Below are 26,220 nucleotides of genomic sequence, written 5' to 3' on the forward strand. Positions count from 1 at the left end.
GCAGGAATCACTTGTGTTATTGTAAATCCTGAAGCTGTAACGGCTCAGGGCTGCTGCACAAGTGCTTGAGGCACATTCAAATCGTTCATTTAACAGAGGCAGATATACAAAAGGACTTCAAGTTTCAAGATTACTCAGAAAAGTGTGAGACGCATTGGATACATTCAGTCTGTGTTTGAGACCATCAACCCAAAAATATACCTTCCAACAGGAACGGATCCAATTGTGTACATGAACAGGTAACCTTCAAGTCAGTCGCTTTCTAGAGGTATAAACATCAAGACTTGTATTGCTAGTCTAAGAATTTATGCCTTTGAGTTGTAAACAATGAATATTAACCAATGTATTGCTCATTGTTACTTGTGGTAACTAATGGGACCTTATTGTAAAGTGTTACCAGAATGCATTTAATATCCACTAAAATCCATTATCATGTATATATTTTAAAGTCAAGGATTGATACATGATGTACAAATGACAAAGAGTTGCAAGATGCAACTTTATGGCAGATTATTACAAACAACAACACCAACCTTTATCATTTTAACTGTAAAACTGATTAATAAGTGATTTATCGCAGGTCAAAAAATACAGTGCAGTTATTCACCTAATTTTACACACTTTCACAGATGACGGCACCTGTGAGAGAATGTTTTTTTTTTTTTTTTTTACAGCATTTAATTTTTCTTTTGTTATCTTGTTTATATAAAATGTGGTCTCACCAATATTAGAGTGTCCAATATATAAAATATGTTTCCAAATACATAAAACCTGTGCATGTTTTGTGTGCTTTTGTAAGGCTGTAATTGGCTGACAAATGAATGCATGACATATTTGTTGCTTAACATGATTTTAAGGCCTGAAAAATGCATTTTTTTGGCTGCCAGATGTCAATGTTAGAACACTGGTGTATCTATTACTTTTTTTTTTATTAATCTATTACTTGGGCCTATCAATGTGTATCATCAGTTGTGCATGGAAATCTAATTTTTAATTTAAGTTCAGTCCTTATGATTGATTCTTATGATGGATTTTGTCTTTACTGTTCCAATACTTTTGGAGGGCACTGTATATATATATATATATATATATATATATATATATATATTTAAAAAAAAAAATCTCAGATCTTTCAGAGGTTTTGAAAATGTATCTATTTCCTATTTTGTCAAAGCTTGATCAAAATAATTTCTGTATTCATGAGAATATAGTGATAAATGATCAGTTTTAAAGCTAATACATCTGTCTTTGTCATTTCTACTGCACGGGATTCAGATAGTGGGGATGCATAGGAGATTTGTTATCGGTTATTGATCATTTATATTGTTTTTGAGATGACATGTCACCAGAAGGGTTGAATGACCGCTGGGCTATTAAACTATCTATCACCTATTAAATGATCACCTCCATACATGATGCATTTATTAAATCAGTCTAAATGCATTAGTACTCTGGAAAAATTTGGTGTAGAAACTATTTTTGCTCAGAAATTGTGAGTAAATTTGATAAACAATTACAAAGTATTTTCTTGTAAAACATACTCCAATAATCATTGTTTTATTTACAGCTTCCAAAAAAAATTAAATAATTTTTACAGTGTAAATAAGGGAGGGCATTCAAAATAGCTATGATTCATTATTATTATGACACAAATGATACATTATAGACCTCAAATCAAAAAATAAATAAATAGATAGAATATAAATTAATAAGGATTCGTCTGTTAGACTCTCAATATTGCAAGACCAATCTAATGAACCATCAACGGTCATTCAACCCAATTTATTACTGATGTCTGTGAGATGACGTTAATAATCTGCTGTAAACCTCAATGTGATTTGATGAGTGATTAATAAATGTGACTGAACTCATTAACTGTTTTAACATTGTTTATGCTATTTCGGGTCTCTGTGTAGAGTAGAGAACAGACTGTGCAGACCTTGACCTTGATCAGGTAGTCTCTTATCAGTCTAATAAAGGGGAAGATAGTGCAGAAGGTGTGGACAGACTTGCACTGATAGAAGAGCCCCTCGGACATGAGAGAAACGCCACTGAGAGCAGCTCCTCACAGCAGGTATGAATCAGTCCTTCTCGCTTTCTCTACTACAAAAAAACACGAACACTTATTACATTTAATGCTCATTTGAAATGTTTTAGAAACTTTCTGATTTCTCAATGGTTTCACCTACACTATAAGGAATGATTTAAAAAAAAACATTTGCAAATAAAACAGGTTATTGGAATATGTGTCACAAGAAAATACTATTTAATTATTTTTGCTTTTACTACAAGCAGTTAATGAGAGAAGATTAAAATAAAACCCACAGCATTTTCTCCCAAGGCAAAGATGCCACTAATCACACGTGTGTCTTAAATAGACTTTGGCAATGTTTTATGCTGCTCTCAGACTCCAAAGTTTGAAATCTCAAGGTTTTTAATATGAACACATTTCTAATCGGTATGAATTTTCTCAAAGCAAAATGAAATGAGCTGCTATTGACATTATTTGCTCTGTAATCTAACTGGCTGTCACTAGTGGTTTTTAATTATTCTTGTAATATTTAACTGGACAAAGTCATGTGCGGAGAAGAGTTGAGGATTCTTAATATTCAGTAACCAGGTCTGTTATATAATCACTATGAAACGCCAGGTTAACAATAGTAAATAGGTAAAAGTTTATTGTCTCAGTTGTTCAGTACATGGGCATAATGACTACAGTCAGATAAAACGAAATTCTTTGTTTTGTCAAAAGTATGTATGATTTGATATTGTTGGGAAGTTAAATCTGTCTAAACATGCCTTTTTCTGTAAAACCACGTCAGATGCGACCAAACTGAAGAATGAAGAAGAATAAAAGTGAAAACTCCCCAGGGGACGGTGTAGATAAAACCACAAAATCATACAAAGCTGATGAAGGTATGAACTGTAGTGTGCTGTGATTAATTTCGATGCCAAAATATGTAATGTTTTGCTATGTGCAACTAATTTCTTCTATTTTCTTACAACACAGATGCTGACCTCAAGTGAGTCTTTTATTTTTATTTATTGAGTTCTTTCTATATTATGTATGCACGCTATGGCAAAAATGCTGCAGAAAGTGACACATATGTCTAAAATATGAGGACAAACAATGATTTCATCATCTGCTGAATTTAACATTTGAGAAATACTGTTGGTTCAGTTAATTATTTACCATAAATGAACTTTGTGGATGATAGTCAGAATTTAACTTTTCCCTCAAGGGGCAATTTTGCCCCCTTGGAATTGATTTCAGGGGCTTTTTTTTTTTTTTTTACACTCATTAAGCCCATTTTGATCACCTTAATAATTGTATTTATGTTGTTTTTTTTTTTTTATGTCAAATACGTACATTTAACACTTCAATCAATCAAAATACTTTAAACTGCTGGAAAAACAACTGACTGTATCTAAATGATATAGCCTATTTAAAAAAAAAAAACAGGAGCTAATAGGGCTGCAATATACTGACAAAAAAAAAATCGTTATTGTCGATTATTGCTCTTGATATTGTGATAATGATTATTAATGTTGATTAATAGAATACATAAAAAATACAACTTTTTTTGTGTTGTGTGTCTGTGTTTTGAGGAAATGTGTTATATTCTGGCTCTGGCTTCACAGACAAACATGTCGGTCCATGACGTTAGTCTAGTCTATGCACAAACTCCCGTTATAATCTCTGAAGCTATGAAATCGTTTAATTACATCGTATCTGCACTGTGTTGTTAGACGAGCACAAAAAAATTAAATCAGTGAGCGCACACACTCCACAACAACGCTGGAGTTTTCACTACTGATTTATCTGAACGTTTCTGATTGGCCACTGCATTCTTAAGCTCAACAGAAACGCGTGTGATTGGTTATAAGGCTCAGCGCTGCCAAAAAACGATGCGTAAAAAGCAATCTGATGCAGTGTGAGTGAATAAAAATGTAATTACACGAATAGACACTTTCCATGTACTTGTCTAGATCAACTTCGAATAAAGAAAAGAGAGGTTCAGAACCAGATTTGTGTTAATGAATGTGAAATTTTGCCAAAACATGTGAATGCATCTTCCTCAGAAGGGTGACAGCAACTCATTCAATATCTGACTTGTATTATAATTACATCCTTAAGCTTTTTCGTGAAATTCGGAGTAACTCATTAATCTGTTGCTTGACCTCTTTATATTTAAGGAGATAATTATTGTTTACAAGTTGGACATCGCTTGTTATGATGTCCCCACCATTATGCAGCAACTACTAAATTGTTGTTAGTAATAATTTTGATTAAACAATTAAATGTCTGCTGTCTGCCGTTATGTCCCCACCAATGCTAAAATCAAACCTACGCCCTTGCACCAAAATTTACAAAAATGCCACACAAATTCAAGATAAAGGGGCAAAAATTGCCCCTGCACTATTAAACAATCGATTATAGCTGGCACGATTAAAATGTAACGTGAAGATTAATGAAAACTATGGTTACTACACTTTTACTATAGTAAAACCAGGGTTCATTTCCTTAAGGGATTTGTATTGTGTATACTTTCTTTATATATATATATATATATATATATATATATATATAACTGTGCTGCCTTAATGATTTGAATGAAAAATTAATGGTTTTCAGAAAAAAAAGATCCGAGAACTTGCGTCGAAGTTCCAATCTGAATCAAATGATCTGATCTGAAAATGAATTTTAAGCTGCAATAAAGTCTGCAATAAAATCTAAATTCTGTCTGTGTTTGAAGGAATGGCAGTGACAAAACAAAAACAGAGAAAGCCCTGACCGTCGGATTCTTTCAGCTGGTAAGCGTTTACAAGGTGGTGTTGTTGGTGCTGTGTTTTTAGATCTTGCAAAGGCATTTGACACCGTTAATCATAACTGTTTAATTTCCAAACTTCAGAATTTGTATTTATCTGCCACTGCCTTGACCTGGATGAGATCATATTTGACTAAGAGGAAACAATGTACAAGAGTGGTTGATAAGTGTTCTTCTTTTGCTAGCTGTCCTATAGGGGTTCCTCAAGGGTCTATTTTAGGACCCATTTTATTTAGTATTTATATTAATGATCTCCCTCAAGTATGTCCAGGTGTTAACGTTCTAATGTATGCAGATGATACTGTGCTTTTTGTTCATGCAAGAACTAAAGAACTTGTTGCAAGCAAACTGACATCTGCAATGGTGGAAGTCTTGAATTGGTTAAATAAGTCTTGTTTGTCCCTTAATGCAAGCAAGACAGTTTACATGTATTTTACTGCACGAAAAAATAACTCCGTGAATCCTGATATCGTACTCAATGGTGAAGCAATCAAATGTGTGACGCATGTCAAATATTTAGGAATAATAATTGACCAACACCTGTCTTTTAAAAAACAAGTAAGGGGGGTTATAAATAATGTTAAATTGAATTTAAATAATTTTAAAAACATCAGGCATCAACTGTCTCAATCAGCTGCACTACTTTTTGTACATACTTTGATTCTTCCTCATTTGTCCTATTGTATAACAACCTGGTCACAGGCAGGTGCGACCACACTTAAGCCTGTGTACTCTCTTTATAAACTAATTTTGAAAGTGCTAGACAAAAAAACAAGGGATTACCATTATTGTACTATTTTGAAAAAGTTAAATTTTTTGAATTTTGATAATTTTGTATTTTACAGTGATGTATGCCTGATGTACAAAATTATCCATAATCTTGCTCCCCCTCCTCTTAGGGGATGCCTGGCCCATAACGGCAGTGCTGGTAGGACAAGAGCATCTGCTAGGGAAGATTTAGTACCGCAGTATAGAAAAACTGCCTTTGGTCAAATAGCGTTCTCGGTTAGAGTAGTGAGGTTATGGAATTCTTTACCTACAAACATTCGAAGCATTGACAGATACACAGTTTTTAAAACTAATCTTAAGCACTGGGTACTATCAGAACAAATTTGCAACCACTAATGACTGTGTTGTAAGTCTTGTCTTTTTTATATATATTGTTTTTTACTTTTGTGGATATATGTATTGTGATGTTCTATGTGGTGCATATGTAATATTGTATGTTATTTAATTTGTTTACCTGCCCAGGGACAGCAGATGTAAATTAGCTATTAGCTAACTCTGGTGCAATTACTTTTAATTGTGCATTGTCCCTGTAAAAATAAACAATAAAGTAATTCTGCTTTTTAGATTGATTTAATGCTTGAGTTTTCTCTCACATCACTGTTTTTGATTTCTGTCCAGTTCCACTTTGCCACATGGAAGGAGGTGCTGATGATGGTGGTGGGAAGTGTGTGCTCTCTGGTCCACGGCGCCGCATCTCCCCTCATGCTGCTGGTGTACGGCATGATGACCAACACTTTTGTGGACTATGAGCTTGAGGTTCAGGAACTGACCAACCCGAACAAAACCTGTATTAATAACACCATCACCTGGCTGGACGGGACTGTGGTTGAGCGGCCGGACAACAGCACCACGTACTGTGGGTGAGTGAGGATGGTTCAAGCTGGAACCTGCAACCTGAGTGTCCTCACAGGAAAACTGTGCTGCTCTTTAAAAGTGCAAGAGACTTATTGGAAATTCCTTAGGAGAAATATTAGACACAATTGAAATAATTATGAAAGTATAGAGCTTTAAAATAAAAATGTATAGCTCAGATTCTTTGGTTCTTGGAGAATTTGATAAGAAATATTTGAGTTCATTGAGACTGAATTTGAGTTAATTAAATCTGAGACAATCAGTGCTTAATTTCTAAATGAATAATTGCCGGATCTAAAAAAATTAAGCGTATAGCATTATTTCTGGCAGGTCACGTGAGTCAAGCTTGCATTGGCTGATTACATCTACCAATAGGAATACGACACCTATCACGGCATCCCTATATAAGCTCAATATTATATTATATTCAGTGTTATTCAGCAGCTTTTTCGCTTGCTCAGGAGCAAATTACCCTTCTCCATCCTCAACCCCTCCTTTTGCCACAGTCAGGACTTCAGGCTTTGTGATATTCCTAATTTTTTTAATTTTACTTTTTTTCAACAAGTTTAATGGCCAGAAAAGTGTTTTGGAGAAAGAACTGCAGGATAGGATCAAACATTGTAAAATGTGTCACTTTTCATTTTGCATATTTTAAATGTTCTTGCTCTGTCCCTCTTTTACAGTGTGGATATTGAGGCTGAAATGACCAAGTTTGCATTTTACTATGTTGGAATTGGAGTTGGAGTCCTTATTCTGAGTTACTTTCAGGTATATAAGAAAGTTTGTTCTCATCTCATTTGAAAGTTTTTTACTGTAATGGCCATTCAGACGAATGTACTTCAAAGAAATGATGCAATATGAATGCATCAGAGATGCAGTCAGGGTTTTAACATACACATCTTTTATTTTTTAATCTCAGTAGTGCTCCAGATCCGCAGAAGACAAAGACATTATCATGCCAGAACCTCAAGAAGAGGTGTACAAATTCACAAATTCTCAGTATTCATGAGCATTCACTCTGGTTTCAGATCGCTCTCTGGATTTCTGCTGCCGCCAGACAGATCCAACGCATCAGGAAAATATACTTCAGGAAGATAATGCGCATGGAGATCGGCTGGTTTGACTGCAACTCTGTCGGGGAGCTGAACACAAGGATATCTGAGTAATATTCAAGTCTTTCTGTGTTTGTCAGTCCTCTGTCGTGTGTGTCTTGTGTTCCTGCCTCTTGTTTCCATATTTGGTTTGTTTCCTGTCCTCGTTTAGTGTCATTATTAGTTCATTCTTGTCCAGCTGTGTTTGTCTCATTATCTATGATTACCCTGTGTATTAATAGTCCTGTCTATTCAGTTTGATGTCGTCTTGTCAACTCATTACTCCCGGTGTTCCTGTCTGTCTCAGCCTTGCCTTGTTTTGCCCTGCCTTGTTTGGATTTGATAAAAGACCAATTTTGTAATTTTGAGTTTACATCCTCGTCTGCGTGTTCCTGTATCCTCCTTGTGTGTGCACCGTGACAGTGTTATCTTGTACTATTGTTAGATTTGTTCATGAATCTGACGTTAGTGTTAAATATTAAAATTTGCATTGACAAATAAAAACATGCAGTTTGAAGGATGATCAGATTTTTTTTAGTGGATGATAAGCAATACATGAAGTACACTGTAAAAAAAAAAAAAATTTTTTGAAGTTGATTATTGAAGCATGTTTTACAAGAAAATATTTCAGTTTTTTTATTTTAATTATATGTGTTACTTGTCATTTATTTGTAATTATTAGAGAGATTTACTAGAGTGACAAATTGTTTCAGAACAAATCCTACTCCAATTTTATCCAGTGGAATAAAATTTAGTTGATTTTCATGTTTGTGACTTCTTTTTCCATGTAGTGACATCAACAAAATCAACAATGCCATAGCAGACCAGGTATCCATCTTCATCGAGAGGATCTCAACGTTTATATTTGGTTTCATGGTAGGATTCATCGGCGGATGGAAGCTGACGCTGGTGGTGATATCAGTCAGTCCTCTCATAGGACTGGCTGCAGGACTCATGGCGATGGTTGGTATCACTATAGAAAGTTTAATATGATAAATGTGAATGTAGAAACATGAATGGGAGAAATCTCAAAAGGTAATTCATGATTTAAAGGAATAGTTCACGCAAAGATTTAATGCAAATTTACTCACCTTCAGGCCATCTAAGATATAGATGAGTTTGTTTCTTCATCAGATTTGGAGAAATGTAGCATCACATCACTTGCTCACCAATGGATCCTCTGCAGTGAATGGGTGCCGTCAGAATGAGTCCAAACAGCTGATAAAAACATTACAATAATCCACACCACTCCTGTCCATCAGTTCATTTCTTGTGACGTAAAAGGCTCTTTGAAAGTAACAAATCCATCATTAAGACTTATTTAACTTGCTTCTTCTATTTGTAATATTTCTGCATTGAAAAAAAATATCTTCTTTGAATCAGGAGAGAAATATGTACAAATCAAGCACCGTTTAAAAGTAAAAACAATCCTAAACAGTTCTAAACACATATATCAGTGGATTTTGATGTGAGATGACAACAGAGGATGATGTTTCACTGGAGGAAGCATTAATTTGGATTATGGTTAAAATGCCTTAATGGTGGATTTGTTTATTACACACATTCAACTTTTCACTTCACAAGCCGTTAATTGATGGACAGGAGTGGTGTGGATTACTTGTGAATTATTGTGAGGTTTTTATCAGCTGTTTGGACTCTCATTCTGACGGCACCCATTCACTGCAGATGATCCGTTGGTGATGTAATGCTACATTTTTACAAAAACTCATCTACATCTTAGATGCCCTGAAGGTGAGTAGTTTTTGGGTGAACTTTTCGATTACATTTTGTTTCATCATTCAATCACCCATCATTATTTTTTCCTATTTAAGTGTGTTGTAAAAAAAATATAAATGTATGTTTTTGATGTGAAGGCTGTGGCGAGGCTGACGGGTCGTGAGTTGACGGCCTATGCTAAAGCAGGAGCAGTGGCTGATGAAGTCCTTTCCTCCATTAGAACGGTTGCCGCTTTTGGAGGAGAGCACAAAGAGACAGAGAGGTACATCGTGCCCGCTTTATCTGTCAATGCAAACCTATTTACATCTGGATATACAAAGTGAAAAGTGAGAAAACACACTGAACGTAAAGGTATTCTGAACCTGGAATAATGTAGATTGTAAAAAGTGGGCATTATGGTTGGAAAGAAGGGGTTGAAAGAGTAAAAGTGGTGGTGATATCAAATTGGAATTGGATCTTGGTGAAAGAACACAAACACATTGTTTTTATTGGGATGAATCTCCCAGTCATGCACAGGTAGAGTGTAAAAAACTGTAGAGTGAAAAACTTTTAATGGGTATTTTCACAGGTATGACAGGAACCTCGTGGAGGCCCAGGCGTGGGGTATTAAGAAGGGAGTGATCATTGGTGTGTTTCAGGGTTACCTTTGGTGCATCATATTCTTGTGTTATGCACTGGCTTTCTGGTACGGCTCAAAACTGGTCATTGAAACCAGGGAGCTCACGCCCGGTGGCCTCGTTCAGGTATGACAACCAAGTGTGGATACAGAAGGAGATACTTTCTTATTTTATTTTATTCTTTGATTGTTCTTTCATTTATTCTTATTTCTATTTTATTTAGTTATTTTAATTTTTTTAACCCGTCATTTTTGGGCTTTGATTATTTCTGTAGCAATTTTTTTACATAATGGTAATTCAAAGTGTTATACATGAAAGTGATTAAAAATAACATAAAAGATATGTAGGAAATAAAAATAACAACAAAAGTATATCAAAATAAAAAAAAATTTAATTGTATCGTTCAGTCAGAAGGATGCAACGCATTGCTCAACGAATTTTATTTTATGAAATGTTTTTTGTTCTCTTCAGGTGTTCTTTGGTGTTCTTATGGGTGCCATGAATCTGGGCCAGGCCTCTCCTTGTCTTGAGGCCTTTGCCTCTGGTCGGGCCGCAGCCAAAAGTATATTTGACACTATTGACAGGGTGAGATTAACACACACACACACAGACAGTTCTTCTCCCAGAATCAATGATTTTCATTCTTTCAGCTTCAGGGATTTTCAGCTTCAGATTAATCACTGTCACATCCTGTTCCCATACAGGAACCAGAAATCGATTGCTTCTCAGAAGAAGGTCATACGTTAGACAAAGTTAAAGGTGACATTGAATTCCACAGCGTTCAATTCAACTATCCCTCCCGTCCTGAAGTGAAAGTGGGTTATTTTTCTAGCATGCATAATTTAATCAAATGTTTGCATTAAACGGTTAAATTCTATCTAGCATTGACTGGCTGTATCTTGTGTTCAGATATTAGATGATTTGAATGTTGTGGTCAAAGCTGGTGAGACGACTGCATTTGTTGGACCCAGTGGATCAGGAAAGAGCACAGCAATCCAACTCATTCAGAGGTTCTACGACCCAAAAGAAGGAATGGTACAGTAATACAAACTAGTGTTATTTTAGTATTTTTATATATATTGATGTGAGCATAAGTATTGGGACAGTTGAACATAAGGCAGATATAAAAGATTAAAAGCTATTATTTAGTTGCAGATCCACAATCACAGCAGTGAGTCTGTGACCCATAGACATCACCAGACTCTTGGTCTCATCCTTTGAAATACTTTTCCCAGCCTTTAATGCAGCCAATTCCAATTGTTGCTTGTTTTGGGGAGTTTCTGCCTTTACTCTCCTCTTCAGATGGTGAAATTCATATTCAATCAGATTTAAATCTGGAGATTGACTTGGGCAATCTAAGACTTTCCATTTCTTTGCCCTTATAAATTCCTTGACTGAACTGGCTGGGTGTTTTGGGTCATTGTCCTGATGCAATATGAAGCACTTCCCAATGAATCTGGTGGCATTTTCTTGAATATTGGTAGGCAAGATGGTTTTGTACCCTTCCAAATTCATTCTGCTACTGTCATCATACATTAAGTCAGCAGTAAAGTTGAGAGGGCCTGTTCCAGAGACAGCCATGCATGCCCATGCCATGACACCACCTCCACCATGCTTTTACATGCGTTCCCTTTTTTTCTCCACACTTTTGCTTTCCCATCACTTAGATAAAGTCTCTTTGTCTCATCGGTCCATAAACACAGTTCCAAAACTCTTCTGGCTCACCTTTGTGCTTTTTTGCAAACTCTAATCTTGCCTTTCTATTTTTGGTGCTGGTCAGAGGTTTGCATCTTGCTGTGTAGCATCTGTAATTGTGTGTCAAAGTCTCCTGAGGACAGTAGATTGTCAGAGCATCACCCCAGCTTTCTGGAAGTTGTTGGTGATTTTACAGACACGTCTTTTCATTTTCACAGCTTTTATGATTTGTCTGTCATCAACTACAGTTGTTTTCTCAGCCGATCAGGTCGTTGTTGGTTGCTGGTGGTTTCCAAACTCTTGATTTCTCCATGCCCTTTGTTTTTGCTCTAATTGACTTCCTCTTTTCTTTTAGCATCCACTTGCTTTTCTCTCAAAGTCAGCTCCCTCATTTTCATCTTGGTTTGTGTAACTAGTTTTACAGTATTAGTTAACAATATTAACGCTGGTCAAACATTTTCATAGGACATCAGTTAAAATACCTCCTAAAATATTAATGATGCAGTAAAATCTAACACCAAATGTCTGATCTACTGTTGAAAATTTAAATTATTGTAATTTTTAGGTCACCCTGGATGGTCATGACATCAGAAGCCTGAATATCCAGTGGTTGCGTTCCCTTATTGGCATAGTGGAACAAGAGCCTGTTCTGTTCGCCACCACGATCGCTGAGAACATCCGATACGGCCGTCCTGGAGTCACCATGGAGGAGATTATAGAAGCTGCCAAACAGGCCAATGCTTACAACTTCATCATGGATCTTCCTCAGGTGCCAGCTACTCTATAAGATCAGTACATGCATTACCTTACTGATAAATTACACAAAGTAACACAGGAAGTGCTTGGAGACCCCCCCCCCCCCCACCCTAAAAAATGTTCTTAATTAAAAGATGTTTTTATATTAGTTGTGCATATATTAATTTTGCATATTAAACTAAATACATTTTATGACACTGATATATCATGCAGAAATTTGACACATTGGTGGGTGAAGGTGGGGGTCAGATGAGTGGAGGGCAGAAACAGAGGATCGCCATTGCTCGAGCGCTGGTCAGGAATCCCAGAATCCTCCTGTTAGACATGGCCACATCAGCGCTGGATAACGAGAGTGAGGCTGTAGTACAGGAGGCCTTGGACAAGGTGAGTTAACTACTGTAAGACCAGAATGTAACTTCTCCTAAAGTTATCAAGCTACATCCATCAGTTCGGCACAGTCCCCCCGTCATGACTTTTTGAAGTATAGTCAAACCAAAATTTATTCACAGTTTATTTGCTATAGTTTAGAAAATAGTAATAAAATATGACAAGAACTCGGTTAAACCGTGTCAGAAAAAAATTATCTTGATAATGTCAGATTACTTTGATAGAAAGGTATGTAATGGATTACAATCAACCAAAAATTATTCAGCTGTTAAATTTAAGTACACAATTAGATAATACCAATGTAGCTCAACCAATTACCAACTGTTGCTTAATTTTGTTCAGTCTGTGGTGTAAAAAGGTCGCATTAGCAATTAAAGAAAAAGCACTTAAGCAAAACACGGTCAGGTCAAAGTGTCTGAATAATTTTTTATCAATTTTACTGGTAGTCCACTGTATGAAGAATGTTTGGGTATAGTATGTCACAGTTCACTTTATTTTGCTATCCTCACTTACATAAATGAACTATAGTGTCCTGCACCCACTAGTAAAAAGATATCAAAATTTATATCTGCTGTCTGAATAACTGACTGGATGGTTTTCTCATAGCTGATGAATTCTAATCCATCTATCTAGCAACAGAATTAAGAACCACTTAGAAATCGCGCAGAAACAGCCTAGAGACCACCCGACAACCATTTAAAACTCCTTAAGGGCCCAGCAATCACTTATAACACCTTAAGTGTCCAGCAACATAGCAACCACTTAGGCACAAGATATTTTGAAGAACCAGGTGCTGGTCCCCATTGACTTCCATAGTAGGGAAAGAAATACTATGGGGACCATCAACTGTTTGATTACAGTCATTCTTTAAAATATCTTTTATGTTCAACAATTTTTACATGTTGCACTGAATTATGAACTTGTAAGAAAATGCATGTTTGTTCAAGAGAGTCATTTCCATATATTTGTTGTTGCATACATTCATTCAATGGCATTTTTCAGGCTCGACAGGGAAGAACGACTATCAGCATCGCACACCGTTTGTCCACCGTCCGTAACGCCGATGTAATCGTGGGCTTCGAGCATGGACGCGCTGTAGAGAGAGGCACGCACAGCCAGTTACTGGACAGAAAGGGAGTTTACTTCACACTAGTAACCCTGCAGAATCAAGGAAAGGATACAGACAGCGATAAACCAGAGGACAGTGAGTACAGACAGTTTTGGAGGTCATTGGAAACCTGTATGCTGGAATTTTTCTGTGAAACACGAAAGCAGAAATTTTGCATCACTTCACTAGTGAATTTTCATGCATTGTAATCTACATGTCCATCCATGTATTTTTATGTGAATTTTAAAAAAAAGCCGGAAGCCTAAAAAAATTTTTTTCCTTACAATTCTGACTTTTTTCTTAGAATTGCATGACATAAACTTGCAATTCTGAGATAAGACGCCAGTCTTATTTTTCCTCAGAATTGGCTTTTCAAGTTCATCTCACAATTCTGAGAAAGAAGTCAGAAATACGAGATATAAACTTGCAGTTGTAAGAAAAAACCCAGAATTGCAAGATATAAATAGCAATTGTGAGAAAAAGTCTGAATTGCATTTATATCATAAAAAAAAAGCAATTGCAAGAAAAAAATTTAAAATTGTGAGATCTTATTTTATTTTTTATGTTTTTATCCAGTAGTGGAAATGGGCTTTCAGATTTTGTTCTCTTGAAACCATGGGATGGAAATGCTTTATTTTCAGATGTTTTATGCATTACTCTAATTTATCACATTTGGATGGAAGCATAGCAATAGTGACTGACTACATCTGTCAATGACAATAACACAACAACATAAAACAGTCCACATTACTTTTATATTGCAGTATATCCTTCTGAAGTGATGCAATAAAATAGCACATGAAGGTGGTTTAGTACTTTTTGGATCTTAATGCCATTGTTTAGAAAAGAGCAGCAAGGAGATAATTTTAAACAACACGAGGGTCAATGACATTGTGTACATATTTGGGTGAAATGTTTCTTTAAACACTAACATGATACTGAATCACACAGCTGCTGAGATGACCATTACAGAAGAGGACGGACTTGAGAAAGTAAGGACCTTCAGCAGAGGAAGTTACGAGAGTGCCTTAAGGTACATAATCATTATGACTTTTGATATTATTTTGAGAGGAGAATCCAAAATGTTCTGTTTTGAAATTAAAACACCTTTCCTATAGGCGTTCGTTGAGACAGCGATCATATTCTCAGATGTCAAACAACGTTCCAGATGCCATATCTGGAAAATTCAAAATCTACTCGGACCATTTAGAAATGGAAGAAGTTGAAGCAAACAACAAGGTCTGGAACAGAGTACATTTAAATACAGTATCGCACATGCAATGCTTTTTATTTTTTATCTAAAGTTCCCTATCTTGTCTTGCAGAAAAGCAAGGGTAAAGATGAAGTGGTCATTGAACCGGCTCCTGTGGCACGAATCCTAAAGTATAACTATCCTGAGTGGCCATATATGCTGCTGGGCTCTTTAGGTGCTGCCATCAATGGATCAGTCAACCCCATCTATGCTCTTTTATTCAGTGAAATCCTTGGGGTGAGACACACAACATGCACAAAAGATACAATGTGATTCGTGTTGTTTTCTCCCAAAAGATTCGCTCAATGATTCATTTTTCCAAACCCCTCCTCTGTGTGACCCTAATCTGCGGTGATTGGTCCGATTGGTCTCATTTTCATCTCCTCTCGCCTGTAATGCCTGATAAAGCAGCGTTTGTGAGCGCAGTGCTGCTTTATGTACAGCGTTACCAGGGGAAAACGCTATTTCTGCTCCAAAAGCTGCACCTGGTGGCAAAGAATGAATTTGCATTTTCATTCAGACCAATGCGAAAAGACCAACAAGTGGGCGGGCAGTATGCCAATGTTTCAGAGACAATAACTTTATACATGGTGCACTTTCAGATTTAAAACTTAACACACTGCATGAAAGCTCATTTTCAAAAATCCATATTAGGGGCTTTAAACACAGGAATGGAGTTTAACACTATCATGGTTGCTTTTCAGACATTCTCCATTCAAGACCTGGATGAACAGAGGAGGCAGATAAACGGGATTTGTATTTTGTTTGTCAGCATAGGAGTCCTGAGCTTCTTTTCGCAGTTCTTACAGGTATTTCCACGGTTCCTTGTTGAGGTTTAACATTTCCCTTGAGAAATGTGTGTTGTGTTATTACAGCAGATCTCTGATACTATGATATGTTTATCACAGGGCTACTCCTTTGCCAAATCAGGAGAGCTGTTGACTCGCAGGCTAAGGAAGGTTGGATTTCAGTCAATGTTGAAGCAAGAGATTGGCTGGTTCGACAACCCCGTTAACAGTCCTGGTGCTCTGACTACCAGACTAGCCACTGACGCCTCCATGGTGCAGGGGGTGAGTGACAAAAGATACAAGCAAATACAATAATAAAAAAAAATGTTGCAAAGTTGGAGAGAGCATTCATTTCATATGCAAAGGGCTGTTTCTTAAAGGCACACAAGCAAAAAAAACAACATTAAAATAGATATAAAAACAAATTTGTGACTGAAAGTTTCTGGCACACAGACACTTTACTAACATTAAAACCTTAGGAGGAAAGTTGCATAAAATTGCATCTTTATAAGGATAGTTACTGTCATCATATACTCACCCCAAGTTGGTCTATTCTAATATTTATTTCTTCTGTTGAACGCAAAATAAGTTATTTTGAAGAATGTGGGTAACCAAACAGTTTCAGCAACCATATTCCTCTATATAATGAACAAAGCTCTCATTTCATATGCAAATGCATGTGCAGCAAAAAAATTACTTTTTAATTCCAATATCATAGAGAGCACAAGAAAGAGATATAAAACACATTTGTGCCTTATTTTGGCACATATAAACTTTACAAACATTATTAGTGGGCTTAAAGTTTCATATGCCCCTTTAAGGTTTACAGGAAAATACAATAATAAAAAATGTTGCAATGCTGGAGAAAGCACTCATGTTAATATGCAAATGGAGTGTTTCTTAAAGGTGCAGAAGCGAAAACTGAGTATTTGTGACCCTGGACCACAAAACCCAAATTGAGGTTTATACATCATCTAAAAACCGAATAAATAAGCTTTCCATTGATGTATGGTTTGTTAGGATCGGACAATATTTGACTGAGATGCAACTATTTGAAAATCTGGAATCTGAGGGTCCAAAAAAAATTAAATATTGAGAAAATCGCCTTTAAAGTTGTCCAAATGAAGTCCTTACCAATACATATTACTAATCAAAAATTAAGTTTTGATTAATTTACAGTAAAAAATATCCAAATAAGTACAGTAAGTACTTATATCTTAACTAAATATCTTCATGGAACATGATCTTTACTTAATATCCTAATGATTTTTGGCATAGAAGAAAAATCTATAATTTTGACCCATACAGTGTATTTTTGGCTATTGCTACAAATATACCCCAGCGACTTAAGACTGGTTTTGTGGTCCAGGGTCACATTTAAATCTAAGGATCAGAGAGAACATTGAAAATGGATATAAAAGCAAAATTATTTAGTTTTTAAACGTTACTAACGCTATAATTGGACTTTAGGGGGAAAAGGTTATATGAAATTACATTAAAAAAGCACTGATTTAATAAGCAAAGGGCATGATTGTAAAGTCGCCAAAGCAAACAAATGTATGGCATTCAAAACTAATATTTTTAGAGGACTTTAGTGGGAAACATTACTTTATAGAAAATGTATGATGTGCCCCTTTAAAGATTTAAGGTTAAGTGTATGTTTGAATGTGTTTGATGTGCTCTTCACCAAAGGCTACAGGTTCACAGATCGGCATGATTGTGAATTCACTGACCAACATCGGTGCTTCCTTCATTATTGCGTATTACTTCAGCTGGAAACTGAGTCTAGTGGTCACTTGCTTCCTTCCTCTCATCGGCCTGTCTGGAGTTTTTCAGGCTAAAATGCTGACAGGATTTGCTAATGAGGATAAAAATGCATTGGAGGCTGCTGGACAGGTACAGTAAAAGTCATGTTAAATAAGGTCTGATTCATTCATTAAAATGCAACATTCATGCTTTCACTGAGGCAGCAAATACACGTGTAAAATGCAACCAGAGTAGTCAGACTTGCGAATGAATCACTGGTTCTTTTTAATGAATCTATCCCTTTCTGTTCAGTCAGTGATATGTGAAAATATACTAACAGAAATAAATGTCATGCACTTCCATTCAAACGTTTGGGGTCAGTAACATTTTAAAGAAATGATTATGCATTAAATTGATCAAAGTGACAGTAAAGATATTTATAATGTGACAAATGATTCAAACAGAAAGTTCAAAAGAACAGTATTTATTCATCAAATATCCTGAAATAAAATGTATCAGGGTTTCTACAAAAATATGAAGCAGCACAACAGTTTTCAACACTGATAATAATAGTCAATGTTTCTTGAGCAGCAGATCAGCGTTTCAGAATGATTTCTGAAGGATCATGTGGCACTGAAGACTGGAGTAATGATGCTGAAAATTCAGCTTTGATCACAGGAATAAATTGCATTTTAAAAAATATATTCAAATAGAAAACCCAAGCATCTTGCTGAACCCAAGCATTTGTCCTGCTTGTTTTGCTTTGGCCTATTTCACAAACGAGAACCCTGCCCAACAAAATTAGCATTAGTTTTGTTATGCACATCAGTATAAATTGTACTGTCTGTTCATACAGGTGTCCAGTGAAGCTCTGAGCAACATCAGGACCATCGCTGGTTTAGCCAAAGAGAAACAATTTGTGTCTCGATATGAAGAGCAACTACTAGCACCATATAAAGGGGCAAAGAAGAAAGCTCATGTTTATGGGATCTGTTTTGCATTCGCCCAGTGTGTCATTTTCATGGCCTTCGCTGCCTCTTTTAGATACGGCGGCTATCTGGTCAGTAATGAGGGGCTTCCATACATGATGGTGTTCAGGTTAGTGCTTAGTACAGGTTTTTTTTTCAAGTAACATACTCATTTAAATTAATATCTGTATTAATGCATATAAATGCATGCAGTATGTACAACTAAGCATTGGTTAAAAGCATGCATAATTCACTGGAATTGTTTGAAATATACCAGTCGATCAAGTAATTAGTGTCATTAATAGATGCTGTGTGTGTTTATTCCTCAGAGTCATTTCAGCTCTTGTGACCAGTGCCACTGCACTTGGCAGAGCTTCATCTTTCACACCAGATTACGCCAAGGCCAAGATTGCTGCTGCCCAACTTTTCAAACTGTTGGACAGGGTTCCCAAAATTAGCATCAGCAAAACAGAAGGAAAAAATTGGGTAAGAGAGTATCTGTTTTTTTCCTCCCAGCTGTCACTGTTTGCCTAACATCAACCATACGTCATCGAAACCCAACTTTTCATAGAATAGATTTGGCTATTTGCATGGCTGGTAAAACTACACCATTCACTGGGCAAAACCAAAAGAAAGAGTTTCTGATGGCTGGTTGTTAATTGAATTTTTTTTTTTTTTTTTTTACATCGTCTACTTCTAGTCATATTAAGAGACAAGTGAAATCCAATCAATCAATTAAAATTAATTGTGCATGTTATAACAATTGCTTACAATTGATTTTTATTTTATTTTGTATTTCATTTTATGATTTGTAATGTTATTTTATTTTAATTTCCCCCATTACCTATTTCAGTTACATTTGTCAGGTGGTAGGACATTTAATGCATGTTATTTTCTTATATTTTCTTTTTTTTTTTCAAATATCTTTTTGGGCTTTTGTTTTTTCAAATATTTTTTTTTGGCATGTCTGTTCTCTGTGACATCGTCTATATGCTAGTGTACACCTAAACATTGCCAATATTAACTTATAGCAGATATACTTTAAAATGTGCAGTCTTTATTGGACGGGCAATCACTTATGTGATCCTGGACCACAAACCAGACAATATCCTGTCAATTTTAGAGATTTCTACATCATCTGAAAGCTGAATAAATAAGCTTTCCATTGATGTATGGTTTGTTAGGACAAATACAATCAGACGATATTTGGCCGAGATACAGCTATTTGAAAATCTGGAATCTGAGGGTGCAAAAAAATCGAAATATTGAGAAAATCACCTTTAAAGTTGTCCAAATGAAGTTCTTAACAATGCATATAACTAATCAAAAATGAAGTTTTGGTATATTTACGGAAATAAATGTACAAAATATCTTCATGGAACATGATCTCTACTTAATATCCTAATTATTTCTGGCATAAAAGAAAAATGGATAATTTTGACCCATACAATGTATTTTTGGCTATTGCTATAAATATACCCCAGCGACTTAAGACTGGTTTTGTGGTTCAGGGTCACATATTATGATGTAAATGTAAAGTTCTCTTCTATGCTGTTACAGGATGACTTTAAGGGCCGGATAGAATTCAAAGGGTGCAGGTTCACGTATCCCAGCAGGCCAGACATCCAGGTTTTGAGGGGTCTGGAGGTGTCAGTACATCCAGGGCAGACTCTTGCTTTTGTGGGAAGCAGTGGCTGTGGGAAGAGCACCAGTGTTCAACTGCTGGAGCGATTCTACGATCCCGATGAAGGACAAGTGGTATGAAACCACGTTTGTTGCATTTTTACATAAATGCATGTAGCAGATGCTTTTATCTCAGCAGAACAAAAGCAATCTGTCACAGAGCCAACAATATTCATAATATATTTTGATGCATTTTTAATTTGCTCTGAAATTGCTTAAAACTCAAGCCATTGCATTATTGCAAGAATTATTACCACATATATTTTAAAAGATTCACAATGTAAGAGTTAAAAATGTCAAATCTAGTTGAAAATAATCACGCCATTTTGCTAAAAACACACAAGGAACTGCAAACAAACCATGACGTTCTCTTATTTGCCCTAGCTGATCGATGGATGTCCATCTGCGAGCATCAGCGTGCCCTTCCTGAGGTCTCAGATTGGCATCGTATCCCAGGAGCCGGTGCTGTTCGACTGTAGTATTGCAGAGAATATCCAGTACGGCGATAATTCTCGTACTGTGAGCATGGAGGAGATTATAGAGGCTGCTAAGAAGGCCTATCTGCATGATTTTGTGATGACACTACCTGATGTAAGTTATGCATTCCTTTTATTCGTGACTTGACAATTTTGATTAACAGGTATCAAGTTTAAATGTGGTTAGAAGTCTCATTTTCTGTCTGTAATTTAATGTATTTACAACTAAAGCAAGTTATTCAACAAGAAACAATGTAGGGATTCATGTTAGTATGGTCAGTTAGGCATACAGTCGAGCTGCTGCCATTGATTCAAATGGGAAATTCCTGGAAATCACCTTTTGATAAATTATGAACACAAACATTTGGAATAACAAGCACTAATGAATCGTACAGAAGACCAAAAACATGCATTAAGATAAATGGAATCTTTTTGGTTTTAAGCCTACTGTATCATATTTGATACATTAATTTCTAAGCCATCTAAATGATCAACATGAAACTATTTTGTTTACATTTTACATTTACATTTTCAATAAACCGTTCCATTAAAAAAAAAAGATTCTGGATTATTGTTGTGTTTTTCAGAAATATGAAACTCAGGTCGGTGCTCAAGGCTCTCAGTTATCCCGTGGACAGAAACAGCGCATAGCGATCGCAAGAGCAATCATCAGAAACCCTAAAATCCTGCTGCTGGATGAGGCCACGTCTGCACTCGATACTGAGAGTGAGAAGGTAAAACTATATCACTTATTTTATTGCCTAACTGTAATTTTAACTTTATTTGTATTTTTATTCTTTATACTTTATTTGTATTCTTTATTTTAACTATAATTGTAACTTTAAATGCAGACCTTGAGCCAAAAACTCATCACCAAACACCAATGACTTGTATAGACACTATAAGCACAAAAGTGTTGGGACACCCCCTTCTTTAGAACAGAAAAAGGCACTAACAAAACTGTGGCAACAAAGATGGAAACAAAATTCATGTATTTAAAAATTGTATTTCCATCTCTGTTGCAACAGTTTTGGATGTGTCTAAAATGACAGTACCCTTATGTACAAGTCATTGGTGTTTGGTGATGAGTTTTTGGCTCAAGGTCTGCATTTAAAGTCACACCAGAGGTGTTCAGCTGGGATCAGGACTTGGCTTTCTGCAGACCAGTCAAGTTCTTCCACACTGACTCAATCAATCATGTCTTTTTGAACCGTGCCTTATACACAGAGGCACTGTCATGTTAGAATAGAAAAGGGTCCTATCCAAACTATTGCTATAAAATTAGAAGCACACAATTCCCTAGAATATCATTATATGCTTAAACATTATGATTTGTACTCATAGAAATTGCTAAAGTAGTCAAATCTCTTCATTAGAACGGGGTGCCAATACTTTTGGCAATATAGTGTATATGTATTCTGAATTACATAATCAAATTCCAAAAAATGTAACACTTGTAATCCGATTATAATGTTTTAAAATCATGAACAGACTACTGTAACTTTTATTGATTACATGATTCCTTAATATTCACAAAACGGCAGCAAGTTCTTCATAATTCATTGATTTTTCTCTATTTTTTTAATCATCTAAATATTCTATTCTAAAAAAAGCCTTTTTCTACGTAGCCCCTAAGAGCTCATGGTGGTGAAAAAAATTTGGGGTGGGAGGAAAAAATATTTTTCAAATCTTTTGCGTTCTCCCCGAAATCTTTCCACCTCCATGAGCTCTTAGGGGCTCTGTATTTTTCTAATATATGATAGTCTTCCAATTTTGTGGAATTGCACACACAATGAGTGTTTTGTTTAGATTTTTGTTTTTATATTTCTTTTACTTTATAAAAGAAATATATATATATATATATATATATATATATATATATATATATATATATATATATATTAGCTTTTTAATAGTTTACTACGGAAGTTCTAAGCGGCCATGCATTATTATAATTTTTCTGTCTTATTTTCTTGTGATCACGACTTAATTTTCTCGTGATCTCGACATAACGAAAGTTGTTGATCTCAACGTAAAAACCGTTTTCTCACGACGTAATTGTAGCTATCGTGAGAAAATCAGGGTCGCTATATTGTCTTCGACGATAAAGTTGCAGACCCGACAGCCTCCTTCTCAAGTGTCGAACACTTATGTGTAAGTCGTCAATCACTGACAGACACAGAGCTATTTCAGTTTGAGTGAGTCCCAGATCAAATTAAAAGCGAATACGATCATCCGTGATGCTGCGATGATGCTGCTTCTATAGCATTTTCTCATGCCGAATACACAGAGAAAATTAAGTCGTGATAACGACAAAACAACTTTCGTTATGTCGAGATCACAAGAAAATTAAGTCGTGATCACGAGAAAACAAGACAGAAAAATTATAATAATGCATGGCCGCTTAGAACTTCCGTAGTTTACGAACCCTTGTAGTTCCTTCAAAAACTATGGTTTGGGAAACCCTGACATAGTGTAATGCACTTCATGTTGCTGATAACAAAAAATGGAATTAAAAAAAAATTAATGAAATGAAAATGAAATTTTATTTTTATATCAATATGGTACAAGATTCTATTCAAATCAAAGTAGGGGCCTTTCACACTGAGCTTGATTAAGCGACACGAATGTACAACACAATAATGTTCTTCAATCAAAAAAATAGATCCCTATGGAGCTTTTCGCATTAGGTGTGAACAAAGCGCCAATTTTTTTTTTTTTGTTTTTTTTTTTTGACCAGTGTTGATTTTTGAAACAAGCCATCCAATTAGATTTGAGCTTTAGATCACATGCACAGAGGTTAAAAGTAATCTAAAAGTAATCTTGGGAGGTTAAAAGTAATCTAAAAGTAATCTTGGGAGGTTAAAAGTAATCTAAATGTAATCGAAAGTAGTTACATTATATTACCTAAAATTAGTGTCTTTGATGTTCAATTTTCAGGTTGTTCAGGCCGCGCTTGATGAGGCTCGTCAGGGACGCACCTGTATCGTCATTGCTCACAGGCTTTCCACCATCCAGTCTGCTGACATCATCGCTGTGATGTCACAGGGGGTGGTCATCGAGAAAGGGACCCACGAGGAGCTCATGGCCAGGAAAGCAGCTTACTACAAACTTGTCACCACAGGGGCACCTATTAGTTAAAAATGACATGGTGTTTAGACGAGCAGGTAGTCCTGCCTCAAACTCACGCCATTACTTGAGCAATCGTTGGTTTGTCTTGGCTAGTCAGGCTGCTCTCATTACATTTGGTAATGGAATTACTTAACAATTGTGGAGGTGTTTTCTTTTTTTTGTATTGATATGTAATTATTGATAAGTGGATGTTTATTATGACTTGACAATATCCTCGTGTGTTTGAATTATACTTATGCAGGTGTGGTTAGTCAAGTTAGTTTGTTGTTTTCAAGAAACTGAATGAAAATGTATTGTTTTAAAATGTGTGTGTGAACATTTGATTTGTACTAAAAGGTTGCAGAGATTCGACTTGTTGTAGCAGCTGAAGATATGGTGTCCTTGAACTTTAGTGATAATAGCATGGGACTGATAACACGCTCATAATCACTGATACCTTTATGCTCGGTCATTATTTAATGTAGTGCCATGTGTGATCTGCTTTTGATGTCTCATTTATTGTCATTCAAATGTTACAGATGAACAATTTGTACATATTAAAAAGTGCTTAAAAACTGTATGTAATTTAAACCTATTTGTCACTTCTAATTTTGCCTTCAATGAGGAAAAATTGTGCTCATTTAGCTAAGCAACAATAGTATAGTATTACATTTCTTCTTGTTTGTTTATTTGTTGCACTGGCCTAAGAGGGCATAAAGTTGTTGTACAGGGATTAAAAAAATAAAAATAAAAAATTAGCAGAAATATCAACTTAAAATGTTTGAGATTACCTTTCTGAAAGAAAACAGCTTGAACCAGCTTATAAAGGTTTGTTGGTCTTCCAAGTTGGCATTCAGATGGTTTAAGTCGTCAGCCAGTTAGTCTCCCAAGCCAGACCAGCTCAAAGCTGCTTAAATCACTCTAAAACTGGCCCACAGACCAGTCTGAACCGGGCTGCGTTTCCCAAAAGCATCGCAAGCTTAAGTACATCGTTGACCCATTGAAACCAATGGAGCTATGATCAACTTAGACGTACAATGCTTTTGGGAAACGCAGCCCAGGCTAGTCTTAGGTAGGTCTTTCTTTCAACAGGGTATCTGTAAAACAGTGGAAGGAAGGATAAAATGTAAACAATACATTTTAGATGATCTTAATTAAGTGGAAAGACCAGATGACCACAAACAGCCTGATATGAAAATGTAAATGGGTGAATACTGTATACATGAATATTTTAATTAGTGCTGTCAAATGATTAATCGCATCCAAAATAAAAGTTTTTGTTGAAATAATATATGTATGTGTACTGTGTGTATTCATGTATATATAAATACAACCACATGCATGTATTTTGAATATATTTATGTATTTATATTCTTATAGTTTATATAAGTATATTTAATATATAAACAACATATTTTTCTTAAATATATACATGCATGTGTTTGTATTTATAAATACATAATATACACATATATGTAAACAGAAACGTTTATTTTGATTAATCGCGATTAACAGCACTAAAATATACTACATCAAAAACTAGCTTTAAAGAGTAAAGAAATCTATAAAAAAATCAATACACTAATGCTGATGAAATCCCTTATGGTGATCTACATGACTATATTGCACTGAAAATAACAGCCCTGCTTACATTTATTTAGCTAGGAAGATAAGACGAGCAAAATAGGCCAGACTTGAAATTATACTTAGTCTTCCTAAAATGTTGTCAAAAAAGAGATGATTTTTTCTGATGTCAAATAAGACATGTTTGTCAGATGAAAATGCAGGCTAAAGGTCCCTTTATGAAACATATCAGAATATCCGACACGACAACCACAACGTCAAATTTCATCCAAGAACCACAAGGAAAGGTAAGAAAGTCATTTATTTTTAGTCAGTTTGACTAATATATATAACGATTAATCTAATGAATTAATAATTTCTGTTTGTCATAATTTGGCCTTGGTTGCATATTATGTTGTATTTTTTCTTATTAGAAATGTGATCATTATCATCATTGATACCTCTCGTGGGGAATTTGTCTATAACAGTGACGTAGCCTGAATTTTAATGTTGAGGGGCATCTTAAAATGAAAGTTTCTGTCAGTTACATGGTTACATCAGTAGGTGGCAACATTCATCCAATAATGAGTGAGACATTGAATCATTTATTCAGTTTCTGACAGCTTAAAAGAATATTTTAAATTAAATCTTTTTAAATAGACTGCAGAGATTAACATTTTGTCAGAACATTTAGTAAATTACATGAAATACTGGGATATATATATATATATATATATTCTCAATGTATCCAGAATCATGCAGCTCTAGAATA

General features: G+C 35.5%; 1 protein-coding gene across 1 annotated transcript; it reads left to right on the top strand.

Moving 5' to 3' along the window:
• The first annotated feature begins 9 nt into the window (after positions 1-9).
• On the top strand, positions 10-24,620 carry abcb11a (ATP-binding cassette, sub-family B (MDR/TAP), member 11a). Its single transcript, XM_079426467.1, has 29 exons — positions 10-239; positions 1,917-2,074; positions 2,823-2,916; positions 3,011-3,023; positions 4,758-4,815; positions 6,237-6,478; positions 7,154-7,238; positions 7,499-7,632; positions 8,353-8,524; positions 9,436-9,560; positions 9,867-10,041; positions 10,387-10,500; positions 10,620-10,730; positions 10,825-10,950; positions 12,176-12,379; positions 12,580-12,750; positions 13,756-13,957; positions 14,813-14,894; positions 14,980-15,100; positions 15,186-15,350; positions 15,818-15,922; positions 16,022-16,183; positions 17,594-17,797; positions 18,504-18,745; positions 18,945-19,101; positions 20,176-20,373; positions 20,683-20,889; positions 21,362-21,508; positions 23,715-24,620. Exons 3-29 carry the CDS (start codon positions 2,841-2,843, stop codon positions 23,913-23,915), a joined length of 3,999 nt encoding a protein of 1,332 aa, XP_079282593.1. The 5' UTR covers positions 10-239; positions 1,917-2,074; positions 2,823-2,840; the 3' UTR covers positions 23,916-24,620.
• Positions 24,621-26,220: the final 1,600 nt, after the last annotated feature.

The sequence above is a fragment of the Barbus barbus genome, assembly GCF_936440315.1.
Source record: "Barbus barbus genome assembly, chromosome: 10".
Taxonomy (NCBI): Eukaryota; Metazoa; Chordata; class Actinopteri; order Cypriniformes; family Cyprinidae; genus Barbus; species Barbus barbus.

What these genes read in the sequence shown, in the direction of transcription:
- abcb11a (XM_079426467.1), top strand. Translation starts at nt 2,841, where the DNA reads ATGAAGAAGAATAAAAGTGAAAACTCCCCAGGGGACGGTGTAGATAAA. An exon ending in CAGCGATAAACCAGAGGACA is followed by an intron (nt 13,958 to 14,812) that starts GTGAGTACAGAC and finishes TGAATCACACAG; the next exon opens with CTGCTGAGATGACCATTACA. An exon ending in AAGTTGAAGCAAACAACAAG is followed by an intron (nt 15,101 to 15,185) that starts GTCTGGAACAGA and finishes CTTGTCTTGCAG; the next exon opens with AAAAGCAAGGGTAAAGATGA.